Source organism: Gymnodraco acuticeps, unplaced genomic scaffold (assembly GCF_902827175.1).
Source record: "Gymnodraco acuticeps unplaced genomic scaffold, fGymAcu1.1, whole genome shotgun sequence".
NCBI lineage: Eukaryota > Metazoa > Chordata > Actinopteri > Perciformes > Bathydraconidae > Gymnodraco > Gymnodraco acuticeps.
Window position 1 is genome coordinate 669,836 of NW_022991575.1, and position 27,236 is coordinate 697,071.

At 41.4% G+C, this 27,236-nt stretch overlaps 3 protein-coding genes across 6 annotated transcripts in view; 1 reads left to right on the forward strand and 2 right to left on the reverse strand.

The window, feature by feature from the left end:
- Positions 1-1,635: 1,635 nt before the first annotated feature.
- cdkn2aip (CDKN2A interacting protein) lies at positions 1,636-8,569 on the reverse strand. 4 transcript variants are annotated; one of them, XM_034197475.1, is made up of 4 exons: positions 8,498-8,569; positions 7,588-7,837; positions 7,382-7,506; positions 1,636-3,518 (listed from the first exon to the last, which is right to left on the reverse strand). In XM_034197475.1, exons 2-4 carry the CDS (start codon positions 7,833-7,835, stop codon positions 2,983-2,985), a joined length of 909 nt encoding a protein of 302 aa, XP_034053366.1. In that variant the 5' UTR covers positions 7,836-7,837; positions 8,498-8,569; the 3' UTR covers positions 1,636-2,982. The 4 variants fall into 4 exon arrangements, with proteins under 4 accessions (XP_034053366.1, XP_034053364.1, XP_034053363.1 ...); XM_034197473.1 differs by having other exon boundaries at positions 8,489-8,521; XM_034197472.1 differs by lacking the exon at positions 8,498-8,569 and adding an exon at positions 8,236-8,474.
- tubgcp4 (tubulin, gamma complex associated protein 4) lies at positions 8,328-18,706 on the forward strand. Its single transcript, XM_034197471.1, has 18 exons — positions 8,328-8,722; positions 9,398-9,526; positions 9,670-9,792; positions 9,874-9,927; positions 10,029-10,085; positions 10,589-10,668; positions 12,359-12,560; positions 12,657-12,828; positions 12,943-13,067; positions 13,596-13,646; positions 13,724-13,829; positions 14,338-14,445; positions 16,096-16,240; positions 16,342-16,519; positions 17,268-17,402; positions 17,508-17,624; positions 17,707-17,846; positions 17,972-18,706. The coding sequence occupies exons 1-18, from the start codon at positions 8,645-8,647 to the stop codon at positions 17,976-17,978; spliced, it is 2,007 nt and encodes a 668-aa protein (XP_034053362.1). The 5' UTR covers positions 8,328-8,644; the 3' UTR covers positions 17,979-18,706.
- The window catches only part of tp53bp1 (tumor protein p53 binding protein, 1), a 37,373-nt gene continuing 28,832 nt past the window's right edge, over positions 18,696-27,236 (reverse strand). The window contains 11 exon segments of the mRNA XM_034197470.1: positions 18,696-19,022; positions 19,102-19,238; positions 21,495-21,691; positions 22,167-22,205; positions 22,207-22,262; positions 22,381-22,569; positions 23,532-23,615; positions 23,618-23,698; positions 24,651-24,842; positions 25,118-25,515; positions 26,960-27,106. Of these exon segments, the coding sequence (XP_034053361.1) occupies positions 18,826-19,022; positions 19,102-19,238; positions 21,495-21,691; positions 22,167-22,205; positions 22,207-22,262; positions 22,381-22,569; positions 23,532-23,615; positions 23,618-23,698; positions 24,651-24,842; positions 25,118-25,515; positions 26,960-27,106 (1,717 nt within the window). The 3' untranslated portion in view covers positions 18,696-18,825.

Sequence of the window (27,236 nt, forward strand, 5' to 3'; positions counted from 1 at the left end):
GTAAGTACAATAAAGTTGTAGGAGTCTAAATGCTTACTAAGCCGTTGTTGATTATTTCTATTGTTATGATTTGTTTACATTGCACACAGTTGTAATTAGTCAATTCCTGCGATTGATACATGGGAGTGTTTTAAGGTATTTAGTGCACCTGTTGTGCTGGGCTTGTGTGGAGAGACAGAGGGTGATTTTATACCTTGTTGTCAACCTTGTATGATCTTGCTCGTATATTGTTGTTTTGCATCCTTTAATACATTTGATGGACCAAAAACTTCAGTACGGTCTTCTTGGTTGGCAACTGAATTCATTGGCTATTTAGCTGCTACAAAATATTATTCATTACTGCAAAGCAGGCTACCATGAACTAACAGACAGAGTTCAATGTGCTCCAAATCAAGAAAACAGCCACAGGAAACACAAGGTGACAAATAATGTTTAAAATGCACCACAACCGTGAAGCCTTTAGTTGTTTAGTTTTTGGCAAACTACTTTTTCACAATTATACATTAATAGTGTGGTCAATATTGTAAAAAAAACTAAAGTTCAAACTTAATCAGTTTCTTGTTTTCTTAAAGATGTGAAAAACCTCTTTCCCACTCACACTTAGAGTTCAGAATCACACATAAGCACTGCTGCCTCTATGGTGAGACCCGACACCAACTGAAAGAATTATCATATAGTATAAATAAACAAACATGATGTGTCCACCTGCCACCACAGCTGAAGGAGAAGCTTATTTGAAGCATCAGCCCCGGTTACAGATCATATCAGTGCTTGGTTCAGATTGTCTAATGAAGTGAAATGAGTCCCGGTGCAGTCATGTGAATAGAGTCTGGTGAACTGTGTAGATGAGGCTGCAGGCTTCCAGTGGATATAAACAGTAGCTCAGTTTTTACTGTGGGCGAGGACTAACACAAATGTCACACAAATCACTGAAAGTTCAGAATTATTTGATTGACACTGTGCACATCTTATAAACCCTTGCTAATGAGGAACTGAGTCATCCTGTTGATGTAGTATGTGTCACATTTCAACTTATATTCAAATCATTCTTTTTCTGTAAAGAGGACCTATTATGGTTCTTTTTCAGGCTCATATTTGTATTCTGTGCCTCTACTGGGACATGTCCCCATGCTCTAATGTTCAAAAAGCTCTTAATTTGTCTCATACAGCCTGTGCTGCAGCACCTCTTCTCACCCTCTGTCTGAAACCAGAGCCCAGTCTGCTCCGATTGGTTAGCTAGCCGGCTCTGTTGTGATTGGTCAACCTGCTTAAATATGTCCAACCTCTTAGCAGATCACCTAGATGTGTTGGGGCGCTAATAAAAACGTGAGTGTTACATAGTGATGTCACTATGTTACAGAAGTAAACAAAGGAGTCTCAAAGAAATTCAGGCGGGGTGGGGGGGGGGGGGGGGGGGGGGGGGGGGGGGGGGGGGGGGAGTGTGCGGGGAAAGTAACTTTGGGATTTTATCCTTTGCAGTCCATTTACATGCAAATAAAACGATATAACGCACTAAAAGGTATATAAGTGACCCCTAGTGTTTATATAGTGTACTTGTCAGAATGTCCTAATGTGAAATCAGATCATTCAGTATTATTGATTCACTTTCTAAAAGGCTTCTGTTATGACAGTGACTTTACTTGGTTAAATTATGTTTATTTAAAAAATATATAGAAACAGGACCACTGGTACAGCAACATGAGACAGTGTGGGTATTCACGCATCATTGCAACCCTGTTCACCTTCAACTCAAACTGGAAAAAACAACAGACAAATTAAATCACACATCACAGCAGCACTTTAACCCCAAAACCCATCACAACTGTATACACTGCATCAAACTGTGTTTCAATTCATTTTCTTGATTATGACACCACCATACTTTGAACATTGTGTGGGTCACAGTGTATTTTGAATCAGTGAAGAAAATGAATGAAATAAAAATTAAAGTGGTGGCTTCTAATACGTCTATGTACAGTACAATGGGTACTGAATTAGGAAGTTCTCATTAAACATACTGCAATGAAAATAAAAAAATATTCATTCAATTCCTATATGTATAACGTTGAAAGCACATACGCAGCATGAACACACAAGTAGGACACATTTGAATTACATTTTGGTGTCAGCAAATAACTCTACCGAGAAACTTTCCTGCCTTTTAACAACTCAAGTGTGGGTCTTTAGGAATGAGAATGTAATCAAAACGTCGTGAAAGGCAATGGTTAATGAGTGAAATTGAAAAAAGAATGTTGATGTCAGTCACTTATGGTTGAGAAATAATGAAAAAATAATAATATAATTAAGCTATTCTTATTTTTGAAACTGTTATGAAGACTAATTACAAGTCCTTCATATTAAAAAAAAAAGGGTTACAGTGACTGCAATTTAGTCTTTTTTGCTTTGGCAAAGTAAATCAAAAGTGTAAAAGAGAAGTTATCGATTTGACTTTTGAGCAGTGGAGCCCTAAACAAACCAAAAAAGGAAAAGAGAAAGGCCTTCCCAGGATCAAATCACCTGAACAATACCTATCACAACAGGAGTGAACAAAGAGATATATACACGCAACTTCGAACAATAAGGCCAGAAAAGTTATGATGGGACGATCACATCAAAATAACGCAATACATTCTCCTACAATTCTAAAGAGCATCCTTTGTTTGTTATAACTCTATAACAGTTTGACTCCTGCTTTTTGCCAATATGGCTGTTTGACTTTTAAATGATGGCATGTATGCTCCATTGCGCGCCCTTTCTTACACTGTTCACTGTCTATAAAACTGACAGCGGTTGCAAATGTTGTCAATACAGTATGACAGTGTTTTGGTGATGTAACCCGGTTTTTGTCTGACAAAGTATTGTGGATGCATTGGGAAAATGAATGTCATTCAATGCTTCCCAAGTCAAACGGTCGTGGATTCCTTCAGCAGCTCCATTCAGTAGACGTCCCATGCTTCCGACAAACTTCACAAATTCTCCGCTCTATGAAGACCCTTCTTCCAGCTGCTCGTCCTGAAAGGGGTAGCTGAGTGCGGGGGGAAAGCCCGGACTCCGAGGCTGCTCGTCCAACAACACCAAATCCTCCACATCTTTCCCATTGTACCTCCGTCTGCAGATCTTTACTGTCACCTTGCGCCCCTGAAAGACTTTTAGGGCCTCTTTGGAAGCCATGGCCTTGGCGGCGGCCTCGTCGCGCCCATATCCTGTCCCCATGTAAACAGTCTGACAGCGAATCTCACACACATGGCCTTCCTTCTGTGTGCGCCCTGCAGGGAGGCCAGTGATGTCCTTCAGTGGCACGTACACACAGGCCATGGTCTCTTTACATGACTCCACACAGCTACGAAGTATTTCAAAATGGTCCAAGTTTGGACCGAAGCCCCCCGCGGACACCAGCTTCCACGCCACTGCCTTGTAGAGGCGGTTGAAGAAGGGCTGGTGCTCTGCTGGAGCCTGTGGAAGAGGGCCTGATTTCCTCGAGGATTTCGCTCTCTTCCCACCGCTGTCAGATTCACCCTCTGCAAAGGTGGACACAACAGGCAGGACATTGATGAGTGCACAAAGAAAGCAAATTTAATGAGGAAAAACTATCCTGTCTTAGGTTTCTCAGGTGTGAAACAAACAAACCTGCATGTAGGTTATTACACTGAAACAGAAATCAACACTATGTTGGTCCATAAAAAGACAGAGAAACTTTTTGGGGATGCACACATTTCTTCCCACTATCTAACTTATCCATAACTTCCAAGTAGACACCTCAATTAAAAAGACTATTCAAGGTAACGGGATTTTAATAAATCCTCTTAACTAATGCATGAATGGCAACAAAATATAAAAATAACAGAAATTCAACAAAGTGATGTTCAACTACGACAAAATGTATCGACGTTATTACTTTGTATTAGATGTTGTCATTTATTGTATGCATTTTTTGTACATGCATCCATCAAACTAAATATATCATGAGGCGTAAACTATACAATTGTAAGAATATTTTAAATAAAAAAACACCAATGTCAAAATGTTGTGGATTTATGCTTTAAATTGGTGTTTGTTGATCCTTTTTGATCGTTGCTGAGACTCCTTGTGGTGGTGCTAGATTCCATTGTGACGAGAACTATGGGCTCAGAACAGTCTTATAATACACACATGCACACAGAAGGATTCACACTTGTATTTCCGGATCCACACTTGTGTTTTTCAATGCACACACAAATGTGTTCCGTTTCATATACATGTAAATAAAATCCAAATACAGAAAAAAGTTTTACATATGTATTTTTGATCCACACATATTAGTTTTCCATTTAAATCCCCTGCACCTGCAAACACAACCCGCTCTCTGTGCACGGATCGCTGTGCATTCGTGTGTGGGTTTTTTGAGACTCCCCTGACGGTCACCCGATTCGTACTTGTAATTTTTTCTATCTATAGCCAATCAGATGTCTCCTCAATTCTAAGCCAATCACATGAGCGCGCCCCCACGAGGGTAGATTTCTTGCGTTCATGACGTAGCGCTTCATGTACGCATTTTGCGCAGTCCGGAGCTGACAGGTCCATGGAGCCTGCCTGCAGGCGCTAATCTCAGGACACCTCCACTCTCAGTACATTGCCACTTTCCAAACAGGAAATGCACGCAAATACAAGCCTTTATATTATTAAGGTACAGCGCCACTTTCCGAACCATTGATGAATGCTTGTGTACACAAAAACGGAAGGCAAAACCGTTTTAAATATGTATTTCCTGTATGGCTATAATCTGCTCTATTTCCAAAGTTTTGGAGAAAATAATTTATAATCAACCGTCACATTATAGCAATACTTATAATATTTTATCTCCGGTTCAATCTGGTTTCAGGCCTAATCACTCCACAACAACTGCCCTACTTAAATTTATGAATGACTTGTACTCTGCTGCAGATGATGGTGAACTCACAGGTGCCATTTTTATTGACTTGACAAAAGCCTTTGATTTTGTTGATCGATATCTGCTATTGGATAAACTTCACGGCATTGGCCTTTCTAATAATACAGTGTTATGGTTTAACTCGTACCTTCACAGTAGAAAGCAATGTGTGGTTGTTAATGGAAAAAAGTCTGACCTGTTGATCCAACAAAATGGTGTACCCCAAGGATCAACTCTGGGCCCACTTCTGTTCTCTATTTACATAAATGATTTATCTTCTTGTCTCATTAATTGTTGTACTCACCTTTATGCTGATGACACTGTCATATATACATCCAAATCAGATTTTTCACAAATTCAGATCTCTCTTCAATCGTATTTTAATATCTTACAGGACTGGCTATCACACAATAAACTACTGCTTAACAAAACAAAATCTTATACCATGGTCTTTGGTACCAGGCAGAAGCTCAAATCCAAACCTAATGTAGTAATAACATGTAAGGATGGCACTTCTCTGCATAAAGTTGATAGCTTTAAATATCTTGGTGTATGGCTAGACTCTGAACTTTCATTTAAACTACATATAAAGCATGTAATACAAAAAGTCAATTACGGAATCGGTGTTTTACACCGCTCTCGCAATTGTTTTACGCTCAGTGTCCGAAAGAGAATTGCTTCTCAACTTATTCTTCCGATTATGGACTATTGTGATGTTGTCTACCAAAATGCACATAAATCAGATCTTGCTCCACTCAACATAGCCTACAACAGACTATGCAGATTTGTTCTTGGTTGTCCTTTTCGTACACATCACTGCACAATGTATAACCAACTTAAATGGTCTTCTTTAAATGTAAGAAGACACACGCATTGGCTTCAGCTGATATTTAAATGCATTTATCTTAACTATCCCCCTTATTTAAAGCAGTATTTTGTACCTTACTCACCAAATCATCAAGTTAGACATTCTGTTCAGATTTATTTCTCTGTCCCCTCTGCAAAAAAATTGATTGGCAGAAGAGCGTTCATTTTCAAAGCCCCAACTGACTGGAATACTTTACCTGCTGCTATTAGATCTCTTGCATCATTGGGTTTATTTAAACATGCATTATTATCTAACTTTCAACTGGTCTGTACTTGTTATTAACTGATATTGATGAAACTGATTTGCTCGACTGTCTCAAATTGTAATGATTGTGTGCATTGCTTGAATTTTACTTAACACGTATGTGGTTTGTCTTGTGTGTCATGTTTTGCTTTTTGTTTATGTATGTCTGTAAGTTGTTGCTATTGTCGGGACCCCCTTGAAAACGAGATGGTGCATCTCAAAAATGTCTATATATGGCGAATATAGCTGCTTTATTTATGTCTGTATGAAGTTGTTGTGAGTGTGGAGGGAGCAGCTACAGGTTAGCTTAGCCTAATCGATCAGTGCACTACGAAGCCAGTGCAAGACAGTGACCTGTCAACGGGGGAGCCCCGCCGGTGATTATCGGCCGATATTCACTCTTAATAGTTTGATCGGTGGTCTCTATAAAGGCCGATCAGGAGAGCTGGATCTGATTGATATGGACATAAACGCGAATGAAGTTTTAACTAGCTGCATGAGAAACTGACGGGCTGTCAGGAGAGAGGGAGAGAGGAAAAGAGAGGATCCGTTACTCCCGTGTTATTAGCCATATCCGGTCATAGTCCGTTAATTACCTGCTAACGGAAACTCTGCGACACAATTCTTCTTCTTCTTCTTCTTGAAACATGACCGGTAAGTTTAAAATTTGTCCGGTAAAATAAATTCTGTCTGCGGAAACCCTGCTCCGGACTGCGCAAAATGCGTATATGAAGTGTCATGAACGCAATAAATCATACCCTCGTGGGGACGCGCTCATGTGATTGGCTTAGAATGAAGGAGACATCTGATTGGCTATAGATAGAAAAAATTACAAGTACAAATCGGGTGACCGTCAGGGGAGTCTCAAAAAACCCACGCACGAATGCACAGCGATCCGTGCACAGAAAGCGGTTTGTGTTTGCAGGTTCAGAGGTTTTAAACGGAAAACAAATATGTGTGGATCAAAAATACATATGTAAAACTTTTTTCTGTATTTGGATTTTATTTACATGTAAATGAAACGGAACACATTTGTGTGTGCATTGAAAAACACAAGTGTGGATCCGGAAATACAAGTGTGAATCCTTCTGTGTGCATGTGTGTATTATGAGACTGTTCTGAGCCCATAGGAACTGCTACTACTATTTTTGACTACCCATGTATACAAATATCAGAAATACATTAAGATGAAGCTATTTAACTCTCACTTTGTATTCCTAACGAGCTAAACTGTCAAAATAATGTGTCAAAATCTGTTACCACCCGAGTTATTCCTGGTTAAATAAAAGGATTTCAGCCTCATCATTCACTGTAACTGCTAAGTAAACAGTAGTCTGCTTTACTAAAAGTGTGTATTGCATTACCAGTTGTGGCACTCCGCTTTCCTCTGCCCTGGATTCCATCTTTTGTCGTTTTATGAACTGGGGCATCTTGGACAACTATCCCATCACCCATCTCCTTGATCTTGTCCATTACTGCCTGCGGATAGCTGAGGAATAAAAAGAACAAATCATCATCTGTGTGCCTCTTTCTTTGATTTCCAGAAATGATAGCTCTGCTCTCTTCTTACCAGCAGCCCAGGAAAACGTTGTTGGCCCAGACCATGGACAGAGAGAGCAGCCTGTCCAGACTGCTGCTGGGGACTCCGTGTTCCAATGTGGGGAAAGCCTCCATGTTTCTAAGTAAGAACTCTCTACGAGCTACCCACTGTTTGTTGCTCTCGGAGTAGCTCCTGAAAGTGTCGACCCATTGGGCCAGCTCGGGGTTCTGGCCCAGGTACTCTGAAACGGTGTCCTCTTCGCTCTTCTCCCCCGCCATCCCTGCAATAACAAACACTTGTTCAATTATTTGTATGGCATCTAAGTCAGTACTGCTAGCGTGAGAGGCTAACAAGTTAAACCCGTTTTTAGAAGACTTGTTATATTGATGTACCTAATAGTTTTTAGAACGCATACAGCTTGTGTTTAGTTGCTAACTTGCCAGGCAACGTTATTAGCCACATTAAGCTAACCAGTTGATGTTTTACAGAGTGCGACTGACAAACCGACTTTAGCAACAAAGCCAAAAGGCTGTATTAGCCAAGTAAAAATAGCTCTTACAGAAGCCACGTTGATAATTACAACATTGTATCAACCTTAACAATATTCAAATGACGTGCTATCCATATCTTCTCTACACCCTGTATGAAGTACTAATTTAACCTGTAACTACGACATACCAAGCTCTCTCCGTTGTGATGTGCTGCTAGCTTCCTACATGACCGACTGATGACGCAAGATTGACTACCACGCTGAATTTCTTTAGCTAGAGGAACTTCATTACCCAGAAGCGCAGTGCTAGCTACAGGTGCTAACGTTTGTTACAATTGCTAACATGGTTAACGTCTCATAGTACGATAACAACTATTAATAGATAACTTTTGATAGATTTTGAAATTAAATTAAAAGGTGAGCGAAAGAGAAAGTACGTACTGTAGTTACCTCTGTTGGCTAGCAACCAGCCCGTGTCCCATGATGCTTTGCGTCGTAACGTAGCCAACCTGCGACAGACAGCTCGGGCGGCGGTTTGTTTTGGATGAGATGCTCACTGCTGCATGTTCTACGTTTATCAATTAAAGGTGAATTAACATGATTCACGAGCTGTTGCTGGCGTTGAGTGGGTACCCGGGGACCATTTTCACATGGAACAAACGAACGGGTTTGCAGGTAAAACTAAAACACGGAAACATGCAGCTCTTTATCAAAACAGCGCTTCTGATATACCATTTACATGCTAGCTAGCTGTACATCTACTTTGCTGAAAGCACAAGTATAGCCTACTTATCTGCTCTGTTGTGGATTTACACAGTACCACTGACCAGTTTATTTGGAATTCTATATATGTTCACTGTATATTACTTCTTACTGCAATTGCTGAACATGTATCCTGTGTTGAATACAGTTGTATCTTATCCTGTCGTACCCTACGTATATATATATATATATGTGTGTGTATATATATATGTATAGCAAAGTTAATCTAACCTTTATTTTACGGACTGAGGGAGGGAAGCAAAACTGAGAGAACATGCCAACTTTACACAGACAGTGAGATAACAGTGCTAACCTCTGCACTGTCATGCCACACTGTATAGATGGATAGATAGATAGATAGCACAACGAGCTAATCTTTCTTATAAAGAAAAGGAATGTGGATATATCTATTCAGAACCAGGTTCAAGCATGCAAGCCTCGTTTATGCAGCACTGTAAAAATGGCATGCTTCAGGGTTAAACAGGTCTATATGTAGAGAAAAGGTGTTCGGCATTGTGCATCACTGTAACTGTATTAGAGGCTCACAATGTTTATTTTTGGACATGAACCCCTTTGTTCCACCCACAGGTGTCCCAGGACCTGCCCTTCCTTCACCCCAGTGAGACCAGTGTCCTCAACCGGCTCTCTAAACTGGGCTCAGATTACATACGCTTCACAGAGTTCATAGAACTACATACCGGCCATGTGCATCAACAGGTACAACATTTAAGATAGTTAGCTTGCTAAAGCTAAACGTTCAGTTTGTGAAAGAGTCCCTAAGCCCTCCCTATCTAACCTGTCTTTCTCTTTTAAAATGTTTTAAAAATCTAATGGGTTTTTCTCAACATTTCTTTCTTTAGGAACATCACACGAACCAGCCCAACCAGACGGGACTTCATGGCATTTACTTGCGGGCTTTCTGTACGGGGCTGGACTCCATCCTGCAGCCGTACAGACAGGCCCTGCTGGACCTCGAGCAGGAGGTAAAATGATGACACACAGCAACAAGAACACATGTTGGAGCATGTGACGTGATGCTCATTCGACCTGTGTATGTGTTTCAGTTCCTTGGAGATCCACATCTGACAATATCTCATGTGAATTACAAGCTCGATCAGGTAAAGCATAAATACACTTTAAAACGGTCTTTTTTTTTCATTACAAATATACTAAATTCCACATTCAACATATGTTTGTCTAACACTCTACTTTCTTAAAGTTCCAGTTGTTGTTTCCCTCTGTGATGGTGGTGGTGGAGACTATAAAATCACAGAAGGTAAGTGTTGTTTTATAAAAGCATTTTATCAGGAAATGTGAACTCAGGGCAGCGTAAAGTGCATGCCCATGATGAAAAGGGGCCAAATTGCTCAACTGAAAAAGGTTAGGACAGGCCTCCACTTCACCATAACCGCAAAGAATAAAGAATATTAACTTAACAAAGATGTTGGGTTTGTGTGTTACCAACACAGCCCTGGTTGAACTACAGACCAGTGGTCTTGATGCACACTAGCACTGATTTGATCACATCTTATTTTGCCCAACATTTCAGAAATTGGCCAAACTTGCTGAACAATTTGAAAAACTACTATTGTTTTACGGTGCAGCTCATGTCTCTGTACATTTTCTTTAGACTAAATGAACAAAGAGACTGATAGAAACATGATGTTTAAACTGGGACGGCACTAAGGGGAGTTTCTCAAATGAAAAGAACACTTGACTTATCTATATTAACATATACAGCTATGCTCTGTTCTCTTTGACTTTGGTGCGTCACTTTAGATCCACGGCTGTCAGATCCTGGAGACGGTGTACAAGCACAGCTGTGGGGGGCTCCCTCCTGTACGCATGGCCCTAGAAAAGTAAGTCAGACTACCTTAAGACACACTTTCATTCATGTTTGAAAGCTAGGGGAAGGGTCATTTATATACCTCATGTTCCTTTTTATACTATTACTGTTAAATCCGTTTTCTCAATTTCTATTGCATACTATACTATGACTTTTAAATTAGGTTTTCAAGACATGCTATCATTCAATTCTTACTACTTTGTAATACTAGGACCTTTTTAATTACAAGTCATATGACGTACTATAACTTTAAAATGGCATACTTTAAATATTTAATTTATTTACATTTTTATTTAATTTATTTACATTTTAAGGAAATACTGTACTATTACTATTCGAATGATATTTTATGGCTTCTTTTAGTAGCATATAAAGAAATACTTGTATTAGTGATCAGGGCTCGACAGTAACGGTTGCCAGGTTGCCATTGGCAACCATTCAGAAAAAATGTCAACCACTTCTTGGCCAGTTTTTAACATAAAGAAATAAGGACAGCAAACAGCTAAATGTGCACCCAAAAATAGATAAATGTTAAATATTTGTTGTATTAAGAGTGATATTTAATTATTGTTGTGACCAGTCGGAACCTGATACTTAAGTTGCACGTGCATTACGGAGCCAGAAAGCGATGCACGTTTATTCGCGTGGGCGGTGCGCCGTGTTATTGTTTTACAAAAAATGGCGAAGCAAATAAGTTGTTTAACTGTGCGGTAAAAAGTTCAGCCAACCCGTCAACATCTTAAACGAATGTTCAAAGTGATTCAACTGATAAAGCGCAAGATGAACCCGAACGAAAGCAAAGAGGAAATGTGTAAAGTCTTGGGAGGCGAAATATATATGTACATTCTGCTCCGGTAAAAGTTCCTTCAAAATAAGAGTCCCGATCTTATTACTACCAAAATAAAAGTGCTAAACGAAACTTTACCATAGGAAAATATTGGCATACAAATATAATCACTTTTATAAAAAGGTAACACATTTTAAATATAGTTAGACATATTAAAGGTCATTAATAATTAATATCTAATTCTTAACTGTCAATGGTTTTCATTTATTTAACATTAGAAATGTAATAGTCTGGCCAATCAAGACTTCAATGCTGAAGGGCCCACGGCTCTATGGTGGGGGTCCGCACAAAGGTCAAGGAAACCCACATTTGAAAGGGAGACAACGGATGACCAAGAAACTAGTGACTTGCTCAATTCATTTGTGAGGGATCTGTGAAGAACATGACAACAGCTGCACTACTGGTATTTAGTATACCAGCAATTGAGGGTGGACAAGTTTACTACCACTTTAGTTTCAAATAATTGTGTTAATTACTTATTGTAAAGCATTTGAACATTCTTTTGTGTCACATTTTCATTATTAAGGTGATGTATAGCTGTATAGTATCTTAATTATTTAAAATATAAGGTGACTAAAAATGGCAACCGTATTTTCAGTTTTGGAAACCAAAAGCTGATGCCTGGTTGAGCCCTGGTGATGAGTGTAAGTGATATAAAGACACTAAATAACCCTGTTGAAATGGATAATTATTTTAGATGATGATTTAGTGCGTGGTGGGTTGGCAGAGACATATAACCAAGGTGATAACTGGAAGAAGCTTAAATAGTGGGGTGTCAAGATTTCAAAAGTAAAGTGTGTCATGATTTTATTTCTGCTTTTCTGAAACCTAAAACATGAGTTTTTACATGGGGCAGGATTCTTGCTGTGTGCCACGGGGTGATGTACAAGCAGCTGGCAGCGTGGATGCTGCACGGTTTGCTGCTGGACCAGAGCGAGGAGTTCTTTGTGAAGCAGGGGCCCAGTGCAGGGGGGGCTGCTGCCAACCAGGAGGAGGAGGAGGAGGACCTGGGGCTGGGGGGCCTGAGTGGGAAACAGCTGCGAGAACTACAGGACCTGGTGAGAACTACAACCAGACACACAAGATCACACCTATCATCAGTATGTGTTTCAAACAGACTCCTGACTCTGTGCTTCTGTGTGGGGGGGGGGCAGAGGCTGATCGAGGAGGAGAACATGCTGGCTCCGTCCCTGCAGCAGTTCTCCCTGCGGACAGAGATGCTGCCGTCCTACATCCCCATCAGAGTGGCTGAGAAGATCCTCTTCGTTGGAGAGTCCGTCCAGATGTTTGAAAACCACAACCACAGCCACAGCCCCTCGAGAGCCGGTAGTGTATTTTGCTGTGATCCAAGTGACATCTTGTACTTTAGCAAAGTCACTTTTTTGTCTTTACAGTATATCACAAAGACAATACAACTCAATATTGTTTTGTGTATTTCAGGCTCCATACTGAAGCACCAGGAGGACTTGTTTGCTGCCGGGCTGCACAGACTCAAACAGCAGCCTCTGTTCAGCCTGGTGGATTTTGAAAATCTGATCGATCACATCAGGAGCACAGTAGCAGAGGTGAGCTCACACACAAATGATTCATCTAATTCTTTAACCAGTGTTTCTGTTATGCTGGTCATCGTGTCTAAAGATTTAAATACCCCGGACAACATGATCTGTGTTTATTTTGGAGCTTAAAAACAATGAATAGGAAGGCAATATAAAGAATGACATCATCAAGATGAATGTATTATTTAACAGTAGAAATGAAAGCCCACGCCGTACCTCTTAACACAAAGCATTTCTCTAGGCCTTCATATCATTTTCTCATATTTTTGTGAAACAATACATTCAACAAATCAAAGTACATGTAGGCCTGTGTGGCTCATAGAGTGCTGACTCATTTGTTTTAATACCGTTCAAATTGTGCTTGTTGGGGATTTTGTCAACATGTCATCATGAGTTACATTTGTGGTATTTCAACAGATCTTTCCAGTCAAAGTTCAGTAAATACCGGCTAGCATAAACTCAGCTTTTAACTTGATAACACTCCAAAAAGCCCCCACTCTCAATGTGACGAGATGAATTCCTCTCTCCCTGTCCCAGCACCTCTGGACGCTGATGGTGGAGGAGTCGGACCTGCTCGAACAGCTCAAGGTCCGTATGGATCTCAGTCTTTCTGAATTCTAAATCAGAGATGAATCAACGATGGTAACTTTTGTTTTCTCTTGCAGATTATAAAAGACTTCTACCTGCTGGGTCGTGGCGAGCTCTACCAGGTGTTCATCGACCTGGCGCAGCACATGCTGAAGACCCCCCCCACAGCCGTCACTGAGCACGGTAATCTGACACGCAGACTAGAACAATACATTTACACCTGCAACAACCACAGATATTTATAGATAAAACTGTTTAAGTGTATCCATCCAACGTCATAATGTCACATATCGGGAAATGAATGTATTATAATATAGTTAGGTAATAAGGACGGAGGCAGTTGCGTCAAACTACTTAAATAAGCAGCATTGGGGTATTATTTACCCCATTTGGGATTTAGAGATTGTTGTTTGGGTATACTATATATAATGACTGATGTTATGTAACTTGGAGAATTAACATAGTTTAAAATGTATCAAGTGATGCTTCCTTTTAATATGTTTTCAGATCAGTGTTGCAAATCTACAGGTTTACGTGCACGACTGATGAAATGTTTAGAAATCAGTAAAAGCAGAGAGCTTTTTTTTTTTTTATTCAAATGATTTTGTGTCCTATTCAGAACTTATTCTGATATCAGTTGTCAGAAGAAAAACTGTGTACATTTTGAGGCTTTGTGTGTTCTGCTCCACAGATGTAAACGTGGCTTTCCAGCAGGCGGCTCACAAGGTGCTGCTGGACGACGACAACCTGCTGCCGCTGCTGCACCTCACCGTGGACTACCAGGGCAAGGACAGCAAAGGTGCGCTGCTGAATGAACTACTGTATTCATTTGACTTTAGGACCATGCTCTTCTTCATTAAGTGTTTAGCGCCATCCAGTGGTGTTATCCTCAAACTGAAGCAGAATTAAGAGTCAATTGAAATACATTTAACCAGCAACTATTTCAATCATTTCACTTATTTTCTAAGCAAAAATGCATCACATCTTCCATTTCTCAAATTTGATGATTTTCTGCTTCTCTTTGGTTTTCTGCTTCTCTATATATATATATATATATATATATCTATATATATCAGTGACGTGCGGTGAGGTTCATGGCTGGTGAGGCACTGACTCTTTCAGAGTCAGATTTACAAATATTATATTTTGACCTTAATCGAAATATTCGGTTATTTTCAAAAGCTTTTTTAGTCTGATGCTTCAATGCATTTTAAACAGACTGTTCAACAAAAGGATACCCAACATCTAAATATTGGATTGTTCTTTCTTAGTAAGATCCCATTTTCATTACCAATTGGGGTCTTACCTTGACTTGAAGATGAAGTCCATGCTTTCCTTCTGGACAACAATCTCCATTACATTTTTGTAAAAGTCCTCCTTATCTTCCTCTAGTTTCAAAAGTCTAGTTTGTTGCGTCTACCGTCTCTGCGTAGAATAACAGTAGCAACAAGAACCTGTGGGCTCACGTGCGCCCCCTTCAGTGCGGCAGAGGTTATGGCTGCCTCCCCTGGTGCTTTTTTCATTGCCGTTGTATGATGAGACCAGCGAGCCTAAATATCATACGTGAAATAAGTTATTTAGAGACTATGGATGGCGAGGATAAATGTAATAAAGGGATCTACAAACATTACATTGGTGACCTACAGTGAGATGGTGCAGGCATGCGCTTAGGGCCCGCTTTCCAGACAGTTTCTGTGAGGTGACGCATTCTGAGGTGATTCAGATCTCATCTGTGCCGCACCTTACCACACAGTAACTGGCTGGAGAGCGCTCACAAAATAAGTGCCCGCGCTACATTAGTGCCCGCGCTCCAGCCAGTTACTGTGGGTTTACGTGAGGCAGAGCTCATCCCTGCCTCACTTCTCATCGCTACCCGTAGTTGTAGCGGAGCTCGTCAAATTTGCTGATTTTGACTATAAAAAGCGATTGGAATCATACAGAAATCACATTTACAACACAGATCAGTGGAGACATTTTATTATTATTACTATTTAGTTTTTCTTTAGTTGTTTTTCCGCTACATTGGAGTATGACAGGTGAGGCTCTGCCTCCCCTGCCTGCACGTCGCTGATATATATATATATATATATATATATATATATATATATATATATATATATATATATAGATATTTAGTTTTGTTCAGTTCAGAATGTAGGCCGGATTTAAAACAAACAGAATATGAAGATGTCGTATTTGGCTCAGGAAATCGAATGTAATGTATGTATGGACAAAACTCTAAATCAGTTACTTGTAAAAACCTAATTGCCAGATAAATGAATGATGGCACAGCTCTGTTTGTATCATGAGCTCAAGGGAAATGAGTCTTCAATGAACCAAAAGCTTCAGATCAGTTGCAATCATTAGAGAACCAAACCGAAGCCTCTCTCCACACAGTGGGAGGTGATCCGACTCATTTAGTGAATGGTGATTCTGGTTGTCTTTTCAGAAGCGACAGGCCCCAGAGATAGCGCCACTCCTCCTCAAGACACGTCCCCCCGGGAGGTCCCCCCCACAGGGTGGGCGGCTCTCGGCCTCATCTACAAGGTCCAGTGGCCGCTGCACATCCTCTTCACCCCCGCTATCTTGGAGAAGTGTGTACTCATTAAGCTCCACTCTGTAGCATTCATTTGAATACGTGTTTGTTTAGAGCACAGCCTGTGAACTCCCTCTCCCTCCTCCTCTCTGGGGTCAGGTACAACGTTGTGTTCAGGTACCTGCTGAGTGTGCGCAGGGTGCAGTCTCAGCTGCAGCACTGCTGGGCCCTCCAGATGCAGAGGAAGCACCTGAAGTCCAACCAGACCACCGCCGTGAAGTGGAGACTGCGCAACCACATGGCCTTCCTCATCGACAACCTGCAGTACTACCTGCAGGTAACCACGCTGGGAGAGGGGCAGCAGGGGCACATGCAGACATATTGACTACCTATACATCTAAGTTTATTTTTAAACAATACGATTCTTTAAGCACCTTCTGAACTATATTACAAAACGATTACTGGTATCATTTTTGATCACCTTTCTCAAGTTATATAATAATTTAGGTTCATGAACTTTAATACAGACTGCATGGTTGCAATACAGAGTCACAGTTTTACGTGGTGGGTGTTTCAAAAGAATGATAAAAAAGTCTTACTATTGTGTGTCGTAAGAAATTATAAAACAGTCAAACATGTCGTAAATAAGGATTAAAATAGTCTTACTATTGTGTGGAGAAAAAAAAAAATGTAAAAAAAAAGTGATAGTATGTTGTCAAAAATGTTAAAAAAAAAAAAATAATATTATAGTGTTCTTAAAAATATGATAAAGTCATTTTAGAATGTTGTCAAAAATTATTTAAAAAAGTCATAAAGTAAGTTGTACAAAAATTATAAAAAGTCAATCTATACTTTGTGGTAAAAATCATATTATTTTAAAAATGAAACTAAAGTGTGTACGCAATACGCATATCTTAATTCATCTTAAGAAAATGTTTCTTGTGCATGTTCTTGATGTATGCATCTGGTCCCAGTCGTCACTTCACTTCATGTTAAGTTAAGTTAGCAGCATGTGAGCCCGTCTGATGCAGCATTGCATTAGCTGAATACATTCTGTAACTTCATCTCCTTGTTTCTGTCTCCAGGTGGACGTGCTGGAGTCTCAGTTCTCTCAGCTGCTGCAGCTCATCAACTCCACCCGAGACTTTGAGAGCATCCGATTGGCCCATGACCACTTCCTCAGCAACCTGCTGGCCCAGTCTTTCATCCTGCTGAAGCCGGTATAAAAACATGGCTAACTTGTGTTGGAAATTAACCGTCTGCCTAAATACATACATTTTTCAGACTAAGTGTTTTCATAAAGTCTTCCATGCTTGTGCCCGCAGGTGTTCCACTGTCTGAACGAGATCCTGGAGCTGTGCCAGAGCTTCTGCTCGCTGGTCAGTCAGAGCGTGGCGTCTCTGGACGAGAGGGGGAGCGCTCAGCTGGACATCCTGGTCAAGGTGCAGTCTCCTATCTCCTCATTGGTGTGATGCTGGAACATAAAAAGCTATATTCTGTAACACTGCCATGTTTTAATTTCAGGGCTTCAGACGGCAGTCCTCCTTGCTGTTTAAAATCCTCTCCAGCGTGAGGAACCATCAGATAAACTCAGATCTGGCTCAGCTGTTGCTGCGACTGGACTACAACAAATACTACACCCAAGCTGGGGGCACTCTGGGCAGGTAGGATATGGAAGGGTTATCTTTTCAGCTTAAACTTTGACTTAGTTTCCAGCTGCAGATATTACACATACCCAACTCTCTTGAGACAACTAATGTAATGATTTTCTAAATGTCTTTCTTTTCAGTGTTTAGGAAGAGCACACGGTTAAGAATCGCCCATCAGTCCTGCCTATTGGACTTGCCCTGAACAGAATACTGTTAGTATGGAATGCCTGTTTAAAGTATTTTAAGGGTTAGCTCACCCAAAATATAAAATCATATATTCCTTACTGACCTGTGAAGATATTTAGCCATGCAGACAGATGTTTTGTTTTCAGATGCACAATGTGAACAGATTTCCGAGGGACTATTTCTTTGGTGGAAAGTAGTTCCAGTGACAACTGGTGAGTTTTGTGGATTAAACACAATAATCTAATAGGCTTAGTGTGATTAAGTTTAACACTTGATTATATTCAACAATCCAATCCTGGATTAAGAACTGTTTATATATTCTACTCAAGTAAAACGACTTAGTTGCTATTGTTACATCACCTGCTTTATATTTAGCATACAAATATAATATATACCAAAATGTTGAAGGATTCCTTTAGAATACTTTCCACATTGTCATGAAAACTGACTGTAGTTCAAACTTATATAAACCTGCTTTAAAACCAAATTACTTAAATTATAATAACCCTGGCATATTTTAAACATCATTATGTAAAATGTAAAATCAAATGTTTCCTGATATCATCGTGGGAATGTGTTTGTGCTTTGGGTGATCTGACTCTGAGCTCATTATCCTTGTATAAACTGTAAATATGAAACCATGTACCGTTTTCTGCAGAGAAAATAAACTCCAATGGATTAAAATGAAACCACAAGGTCACTGTTTTAATGTCCCATAAAAACAGACAGGAGAAACTTATATACAGCAGAGGCATGCAATGGATCTAATGCTGAACATTTATCATGGTCCAAGGCATTTAACATGTGATTAGGAGGAGGAAGAGGAAGAGTAGTCATGGTGATACTGAGGCTTGCTGTGGAAACCCATGCGCTCCCCGCGGATGACGCTCTGGATGATCCACTCGGGGGACACCAGCGGGACTTCCTGTGATGTCACGTTTTTCTCCACCAATGGTGGGCAGGCACTGTCTGACACCACGAGGTCGTACTTGCCCGCAGGAATGTCTGCAGAGCGAGGGAAGAACAAACTGTTAGAAAAAGTGTGAAGTTAAATGAACACACATGTAAAGTTGAGAGTCTGTACCTGAGCCGTCCTTGTCCGTCTGGAAGTGTCGGACAGACGAACCTCCACCCATGGTGATCAGCTGCGCCCAAAGCTCCACCGGCTTCTCAAACACCAGAAGGACCCGCAGGGCTTTGAACGGGCTGCAGCGCGGATGCCTGATCGGAGAGAAAAGAGTTCTCGAGTCCACTTTTGGCATCATGTAATAGTTTCAGATACGTTTCAAATTCTTGTAAAAAGTATAGGTAACTTCAAGAAAGATAAGAAAAAAATAACAGAACAATTCCAATCTGAGATTTAATATAACACAGATTACAAAGCAATCACTCGTTACAAAGTTAACTTTAAGAGTATTTTTATTTTTGTAATTCTTATTCTTTAAACAATGCTTTGGCAATGCTGCATGTCATTGAGGTCATGTATGTTTGATTGTAGGCACTTTTAACACTGGTATTGCTTATTTTACTTAAGATCTGGATTTCTTACTCCACTATTGCAGTTTATTATAGTTTTTTAGAACTAAATTATAAACATTCAAATGTTTCTTTTCTTTATTTTACATACCCTTAATCGTCCCACAGAGGGTACATTTACATTCTGCATTTTACCCATCCTAGTGTTAGGAGCACTGGGCTGCCATTTTGTGCGGCACGCGGGGAGCAGTGTAGGATAATGAAGGATGTAGTCCATCAAAGTCTTGCTAACATTCTTTTAAACTGGTTATAGATCATGTAATAACTGAGTAACGGATAGAACAACAGGCAAGAAGACCTTTAAACCTCCAGCTTTATCATTTTCATCTTTGAGGAAAGCAAAAGATCCTTCTGTAACAAGAATGCTTAAACAACCCTATATCATTTCTACTGAATCCATCTAGTGCAGGGGTGGCCAACCCGCGGCTCTCGAGCCGCATGCGGCTCTTCAGTTCATATCGAATTGTATATGTGTGAGTTTGGGGGGAGAGACACTGACTCCTGACTAGTGTTGCACGGTGTACCGATACTTGAAAGGTATACCGCGATACCCTGTCGTTAAAAACGTTACGATTCCTCCGTTTCATTAGTATCGGTACTTTAAGAATGACGGGGGAAAGTACACCGGTGAGAAAGCGCTGTTTTAATAAGAGCCGTGTGTGTTCAGCGCTCTGCTTCCACTCCCTGCACTGCAGCCGTGCCTGCAGTCCCTCCCTCTCAAGCACGCTCTAAGTCCCTCCCCTCTCTCGTGCACGCGCTAGCTGCCAGAGCATGTGAGAAAACGAGAAGCATGGCTGCAAGTGGGAGTGCAACTGCCGCTGCGCCTCGGCTTGTTGACAAAAAAGACGCCAGAAGCGAAATTTGGAAGTATTTGAGCTATATCTCTGACAGTGAGGGCAAGCCTACGGACACCACGAGGCCTGTCTGTAAGAAATGTATTAATGTTATTTAATACGAATTCTTGTCATTTATTGTATTTACTGTTCTCATTGTTTAAAAGTTTGTGTTATGGTTATGATTCTGGTGTGACATAAAGCACAATAATTACATTTAAGACTGTTTCCCGTTTTTTAAGAAAAATAATCGGAATCGCAATTCTTGACTTGGTATCGAAACCAAAATGTTGGTATCGTGACAACACTGACAGTTAAACCTGATATTTAGTAGGTCTGTTAAGTATTGAATGCTGATCATTCTGACGTAATTTGGCCGGTCAAAGTTGTTTGGGCTCGGATAAAATCGCTCCGTTACTTTGGTCCCGTGTTACTTTCGTCCCGGCTCTCCCTACGTGTGTATGTGTGGTGTCAGGAGTCAGTATGAGAGGATGACAGCGCATCTAATTTTGATGTGGCCCAACAGCCAATCACAATAATACCTGCAATGCAGTGAACCAATCACCTTTGAGGGGGGGAAACCTATTGTTGATTAAACACTATTCAGTGTTTCCCCTACCATTGTCTTGGAGGGGCACTGCGAGCCGCCAACGGAGCCCCGCACCCCCCCTGAAATTCAAGGTGTTATATATATACTTTTTAAAAATATATATAGAATCAAATTGCAAATAATCTATAACTACTGTCACTTTTCACATTGAACATGTGCTCTTTTATTAAATAAACTAAACGCTTTCATTTTAATTTGTGGGTTTAGTGTTTTTGACCCTAAGAAACACTGATGCATTAATCAATAACAATAATCCACAGCTCCTCTCTCTGCTCCAGAGGATTTTAAAAATATATCCCAATGCCACAAAAACGCATCACTGACGTGGTTGAAATCTTGTCTCCAGAAAACTAAAAACTGAAACAAGCGGTATCAGTGACTGTGTGTTTGATGTGGCTCCTTGCAGTAACATAGAAAACATGTGGCTCTTAACCTCTGACTGGTTGGCCACCCCTGATCTAGTGTAACCCAAAGAATAAATCATGCTGATCCCCTCACCACTCCACTACGGCCTCGTCGGGCCCCGCTCCGGCGGGCAGCAGGTAGTTCCTGTAGTTGAGCAGCTTGTTCTCTTTGCAGCAGTCTCTCACCCAGATGTGCGACACACTCGGCACACCGCTGGCCAAACACAGCAGGTACTTCCTGGTGCGGCAGTGCTGGTCTGCAATCAGCAGGCTCTGATAGGCTGCCTTACACTGCAGAGGGGACAGGAAGGAGACCATGGACAGTGTTAAATACGTTAGCAGGAGCTGTCATCTTAGTACTCAAGAATATAATTGCATAAGATCACACCTTAAATAACATGTATACAGAGCTTTATCAGTGGAGAGTATAACAATTTGAATAATGCATATATTGATTAGACTGTTAGAAAATAAATGAAGAGCAATGTTTCACAAAATAACCAGAAATGAATCATCTTAAAACAACATGTATCACCGTGTGTCACGTGCTTGCACATAATGAGTGAAATTTGGAAAATAGAGAATAATATCTGCTACCATTTGTTCTTCGAGACAAAGCTGCAGATGACAGAAAATCTGACCAATTTTAGCAAAATAATAATTTATGGCTATAAAATTCTTACACATTTTTTAGGCCATCAGTTTTTATTATTTTATTCACAGGAAGTTGGAAGTTTGATAGTTGAGTTGTTTTCAGAGCACTTACTTGTTCTTCATTGAAGTCTGGCAGGACGAAGCCCCCCCCCCGCCTGCAGCTGAGACTCTGTGTAAGCTTTGTTATACGGACCCGTCTCCACGTAATCTGTTAAAAAGAAAAAGGGAATTTTTGATAACCAAGAACCAGTACAGATAGGGAAGCATCAGTCCACTCCACACGCTGCAGTTGGATTGTGTGATGATACGGGATCGTCCTGCCTCACCGTCCTCATTGTCGCTGGCGCTCTTGTTGGTCAGCCGGTCGATCTCGGACGAGGCGGTCAGCATGAAGGCGAAACCCATAAAGAGGGTGGTGTTCTTGGGCAGGGGGCCGTGAGTATCAGCCACGTCATCAGCCTGACCGGGGAGATCTGTGCCGCTGCCGGAGGTGTTACACACCCCCACCCGCTGAGCTGGAGAGGAAACACACGTTTCAGACGAGGAAGGAGAAAAATGCCAAAGTATCAGAAAAATAAATAAATGTTGTGACTCTCAAATGTCTTCTTAAAAAACATTCTCCCTTACCTCTAGTAACATCTGGCCCTGCAGATTGTTTCATTTTTAACTGCTAATTATTTCAGATTTCCACAAAAAATATGTTGCTGTTGCTGCAAATCAGAGCTGATCCAGGCAACGCTTATCTGCATCACTGCATAAAACGATTTTTTCCCATAAATTGGCTGAACTGAATTGTTCAGCCTGAAATATATAACCTGGTTTTGTTAAAAAACACCTGTGACTTTTAAAGGGGATTGCCCACAGTATTGAGTATGTAAGTCGCTTTGGATAAAAGCGTCTAACAAGTAACATGTAATGTTAAAGAGATGCACCCTTTGTCTCCCTCCACCGTGAACCAAACCCATCGTAACACTGCTGCATGTTATTATTACCAGGCGGCTCTCAGCAGCGGGCAGCGGACAGCAGAGGGCGACACGGACTGCCCTGAGAGTCTCAGCTTGGCTCAGTACAGAAATCACACATTACTGACCCCATACACAAGAACATCTAAGAGCTGACCAGGATCATTAACTGTAATAACATTCTCAGAAGTTCATTCAGATAGATAAAAGGTTAAAAAGTGGCCAAAGGCTTCACATTTCATTAAGTACAATAACAAAAAAAAATGCTATAATCGTTAAAATACGTCTAAAACATTTAAAAACTGCAATTACACTTCAAATATGCAAACAGACACAATATAAAATCTGACTAGAATAACACATTATTTAAAAAATCTAAAACGTTGATGTAAGCGGTCCGATAGATATCATAAAAACACTGAAATCCACATGTTAAAAAACATAAAGAATACCACCCCCCCCCCCCCCCCCCCCCCCCCGTTCAGTCTATGGTTATGGTGAATGGGCCCCCGTACCAGCTCTGGCTCCGGCACCCCTGCGGCCCCTCTTAGCCGCCGACCTGATGCCCTCGGAGGTCATCAGCTTCCTCTTCCCAGAGGGGCCGGGGTGCGGGGGCTGCGGTTGGGGGTGCTGTGGTCCTCGGAGCCCGCTCTGCGCCGCCTCTTCCCCTCCATCAGGTTATCTACGGAGCACATCAACACCACGCTTCATTCAGGGGCCAACATGGAGAACAGAGCACACCGGCAATTTAACCTTAACCAGTCAATCAAACATGTTCCCTATCAGGACACACATGAGCTGGTCACACATGTATAAGTACTCCATTACAAGTAAAAGTGTTCAAAATGTTACTTAAGTAAAAGTACAAAAGTATTAGCATCTAAGGTAAAAGTACTCAATCTGCACAATGTCCCATTTCAGAATATCTTGGTTACTACATTATCCTGTTCTTATAAGAGCATTTTTTAATTGTAGCTCGGCAATTTGGACCAAATTAAGGTCCCAATTGATCTACACAATTAATTCATGTGTAGATTAGTAGTAAAGTACTGCAATATACCATTGTTTTTATGTACAAAGTAACTAGTAACTGTGAGTGTTAAAACAAAAGAAGTGGAGTAAAACGGATGACATAAGCCTCTGAAATGAAGTGGAGTAGAAGTATAAAGTAGCATTAAATGAAAATACTAATAAAGTACAAATATGTCACGAAAGTACTTAAGTACAATACCTTAGTAAATGTACTCAGTTCAGCATAGGACACCAGATAATGTGGTGTACAGTAACTGAGTTTGGTTAAGGGTTTGTTTTGAGAGCACTGTTAAATGAGGTTATCCTTAATATAGAGTGGTGCGGGGGGGGGGGGGGGGGGGGGGGGGGGGGGGGGGGGGGGGGGGGGGGGGGGGGGTTATTTGTGTAGGAACTTTCCCACTGGAGCTTTGACAGACTTCTTTTCAGTGATTTTCACCGTGTTCCCAAATCTCAGTTCATTATTTGCCCGAGGACGATGTTATCACGATTGGTAAAAAATCCAATCCAATCCAAAATCCAATTAGGTGCTAAGAAAATGCTTTTCATTGAACCTAAATAAAAAATGAACGAAGGCATCTGTGCATGTGCAGCGGGGGTCTCACCCAGGCTGATGTCGGAGGCCTTGGTCAGCGGGGTGGAAGGCTCGTAGGGCCCCAGGCTGTGCTGCTCCCTCAGCTTGTTGCCCTGCTCCAGAGACAGGATGACGGAGGTCCTGTTGTGCCACTGCCTCTGACCGTCCTTCTCCACGCTGTAGAACAGGTCTGGCCCCTCGGTCTTATGGCCCCGCACAATGCCTGCACAAAAGACAGCAGTGTTAACAGTGCTTTTGGGTTTAAGGTTCAACACAAACCTTTTTATGTGTTAGTTTTTCATCAAGTATATTGTATGTTGCATCATAAGAGGAGCCTCAAGATTATCATTGCCAAATTGACAAAGCTTTAAAATGTCTTTGATTCTTGAATGTTTCTAGAAATTCAATAATAACCCGTTATAGAATTGGCTCATCCAATGATCTAAAATATCTGAAAGGTAAAGTGTTAGTTCATGTCATTATTAAACTCCTCCCCACCTATGCTGAAGTACTCGTCCTCCAGCAGGGCGGTGACCTCCGTCTCCAGGGGGATGGGGTCACACAGCAGGATGTCCCTCCCTGCCACCTCACACTCGTAGCCGTCGTCGAAGCGCAGGCGGAAGCTGCCCTCTCCAGAGTCTTTGATGATGAGGCCTGAGTAGAAGTATCCGTTGGACGACCACTTGGCCATCACCCGCAGCCCCACAAAGCTGCTCCCTGCCGAGTGGGCCTCCTCCGGGGACGACCTGAGGGAGTCGGAGCGGCTGTGGAGCTCCGGGTCTGCGGGGCTGGCGGGGAGGCGCGGGGGGAGCATGCGGGTGTAGGGCTCCTCCTCTGAGGAGGAATGAGCCTGGCCGTGAGCCCCGAGCCTCTGCGGGGAGCCGACAGCACCCCCCCTTAGAGCCAAACAGAGTTAGTCAGACAGCAGGACAGGGTGATTCAAAGCTTCCTGTTTAACAAGTCACTTCCTCCTCAATGCCTATCTGTATACAATATAACCCAAGATGAGGCACAAGTAGTTCCATAACTAGAATAGCTCTGGATTAACAGCCTATGTTATAGAGTGCTTAAAGGGGCCTTATCATGCTCATTTTCAGGCTCATATTTGAATTTTGAATGAGTATTTTTTCTTTCTGTAGTATATTTTGATGCCATTACTTTTGTACTTTCACTAAGTAACATTTTAGAAATCAGGACTTTCACTTGTAGTGGATTGCTTTAAGAACAGAGTATTTATACCTTTACTTAAGTAAAGGATCTGAGTACTTCTACCAACAAAGAAAGAAAGACATATTTTGCCTCTAGAATAAAAGTATACTATAGTATACTAGTATGTAGGTAATGTCTAACCCATAGTATTTCAGGATATTTTAATTAACTTTTTGAAAGGCTGAATTATGTACTAAAACATATTTAAAGCTACTTTTATCAACCATGACTTCTTTATAAACTGATCAACATAATAGAGTGGTGCAGGGATGACGTATTTACCCGGAGGTAAGCTGCGCTCGGGTTCCCTCGACAAAAAAGCAACGGGATTTCTCCGTAGGATTTTGGAAAATAGCTCAAAATAAGGTCTGTGGAAAACGAACCTGTTTGATCAATGCACGTTTTGTTCAGCCGGATAATCTCCACATGTCTATCCTACTTTTATAGTTTTCTAATCATAAATCTAATCGCCAGAAGCAAAATGCTAACGTTATGCTATAAACAAACTACAGCAGGGTCGCACGACTTCAACGTCACGCCGACTTGAGATCGATATTCAAAAATACAGATTCAGAATTGTACAAGTTGAAGCTTTTATTTTAACGGTTTGCAAGACCTGCAGGTACTTGCTTTCAAGCAGAACACGGGCAAACAAACTTAGCAGGAGTGTTTACGTGTTCAGTGTAATGACGTACAACGGCCTCGACAACTTCTGTAGTCCTATTCAGCCACTTGGTAACAACCATCGTTTTTCAGACACGTAAACTCTTCAAGAATCACCAGTGGGGTCACTGCTGATGTATTTAATGTCGTAGAACAAAACGTGATCTGTCTCTTCAATTTGTGTCAACCACAGACCTTATTTGGAGCTATTTTCCTAAATCCTATGGAGAAATCCCATTGGCTCTGAGACGAGGGAACCGGTAGTGATGAAATGCTAACTCACTTCCGGGTCTTAGGACTCGTCACTGCACCACTCTATAATCAGAACTGAAGGAATCATCAGCTGCAGCAGCATGAGGAGATCAGGTGTGAGTTTAGTGAGAAGAGGAAAGTAAAGTTCTGTTAGAGAAAGTGTGGGTTCAGTTTGTCGTCTCTTTGCGTGCAGGGCGAGCCTCAGTGAGGACTCACCTGGACATTGAGGCACGGGATGGGGGCCGGCCCCTTCTAGCCCTTCCTCTGGGGAACGGTGGGGTGAGGCCTCTGTTCATTGTGACCCCTGACCTTGCCCTTTGACCCCTGTGACCCCTCTGTTGATGACCGCCTCCCCTCCTGGGACTGCGGACACACAGAGGGGACGAACGGAGCCCGTCAGGTTGCACAGGCACTGATCTGGGGCCACTCGGAATCACAAACAGCCCATTAAAAGAGAGGAGTTTGGTGACCCCAGATTCATGCCTGTGAGCAA